The 1,505-nt window shown below is 42.7% G+C and overlaps 2 protein-coding genes across 2 annotated transcripts in view; both read right to left on the bottom strand.

The window, feature by feature from the left end:
• The window catches only part of LOC128249665 (protein mono-ADP-ribosyltransferase PARP14-like), an 80,404-nt gene that overhangs the window by 30,277 nt on the left and 48,622 nt on the right, over window positions 1-1,505 (bottom strand). The window lies entirely within an intron of this gene.
• Window positions 1-1,505, bottom strand: part of LOC106880777 (uncharacterized) — a 31,519-nt gene that overhangs the window by 4,374 nt on the left and 25,640 nt on the right. The window contains exon 4 of the mRNA XM_052973793.1: window positions 296-514. Within this exon, the coding sequence (XP_052829753.1) occupies window positions 296-514 (219 nt within the window). The remainder of the gene's footprint in view (window positions 1-295; window positions 515-1,505) is intronic.

Genomic DNA, 1,505 nt, shown 5'->3' with positions numbered 1-1,505 from the left:
GCCTTCCTGGCACTTGTGCCAGTGGCATGTGCCAGTGCTGCTGGACTGGCTCCTGTGCAGGTGGCACGTAAAATACACCATATTGAGCGTGGCCGTTGCCAGTACCACCTGACTGGCCTTCGTGCCGGTGGCACATAAAAAGCACCCACTACACTCTCGGAGTGGTTGGCGTTAGGAAGGGCATCCAGCTGTAGAAACTCTGCCAAATCAGATTGGAGCCTGGTGTGGCCATCTGGTTCACCAGTCCTCAGTCAAATCGTCCAACCCATGCTAGCATGGAAAGTGGATGTTAAACGATGATGATGATGATGATTAAACAAATAACAATTCCTACCTTCGCATTCACTGATTCCAAATACCGTTTCTAGACGATGCTTAAAACCTCTGATTACTTCCTTCCGTACATCAATCAAACAAATATGTTTTATTTTAGAATTTGAGTGAATATCAAGATAATACTTCATCGCCATTACTGTACATGTGGTTCCTTCTTCTATGGGTATACCAAAAATACCTGTTATAAATATAAAGTGTACAACATATTTAATCCAACAAATGTTCTTGTTGAAAATATATATAATTCACCTGTGATATAATTTCAGTAATTTATCAGCTGCAATACCAAGAAACAATACAATTCCATCATTTAGAAGAAGATTCTTTAATAGAACTTTCTAGGTAAACCACTTTTTACCCCCACCCATATATGACACTTGACTGTGAAATTGCCACACAATAACCAGCACTTGGTTATTAATAACTGGGAACACTACCAGTACCTATTGGACAGGTACTATCCCTTAGCTGGTTTACTTCCCAACCTCTAACTCTCACAGAAATATATCATCATCATTATCGTTTCACGTCCACTTTCCATGCTGGCATGGGTTAGACGGTTTGACTGAGGACTGGTGAGCCAGAGGCTGCACCAGGCTCCAGTCTGATCTGGCAAAGTTTCTACAGATGGATGCCCTTCTTAATGCGAACCATTCTGAAAGTGTAGTGGATGCTTTTACGTGCCACCAGCACAAGGGCCAGTCAGGCGGTTCTGGCAACGACCGTGCTCAAAAGGTGTTTTTGTGCTACCTGCACGGGAGCCAGTCCAGCAGCACTGGCAATGACCATGCTCGAATATTGCTTTTCACGTGCCTTTAGTCGAGCAAATCGACACCAGGACTTATTCTTTGTAAGCCTAGTACTTATTCTATCGATCTCTTTTGCCAAACCGCTAAGTGACGGGGACGTAAACACACCAGCATCGGTTGTCAAGCGATGTTGGGGGGGGGGACAAACACAGACACACCAACATATACACACACAAACATATATATATATGTATAAATAGAGAAAAGGATGCTAATACACGACCTATGTTATATTCCCCACTCATGTTGCTACAATGACTGGGGCAAAACTAGTCGGTATACAGCACTTACTCGGTATTACCTGTATCTTTGGGTTTGGTTGAATCCAATACCCTCCTCAACCTTATATATATATATATA

Source organism: Octopus bimaculoides, chromosome 1 (assembly GCF_001194135.2).
Source record: "Octopus bimaculoides isolate UCB-OBI-ISO-001 chromosome 1, ASM119413v2, whole genome shotgun sequence".
Lineage (NCBI taxonomy): Eukaryota > Metazoa > Mollusca > Cephalopoda > Octopoda > Octopodidae > Octopus > Octopus bimaculoides.
This window is presented reverse-complemented; position numbering and strand designations above follow the sequence as displayed.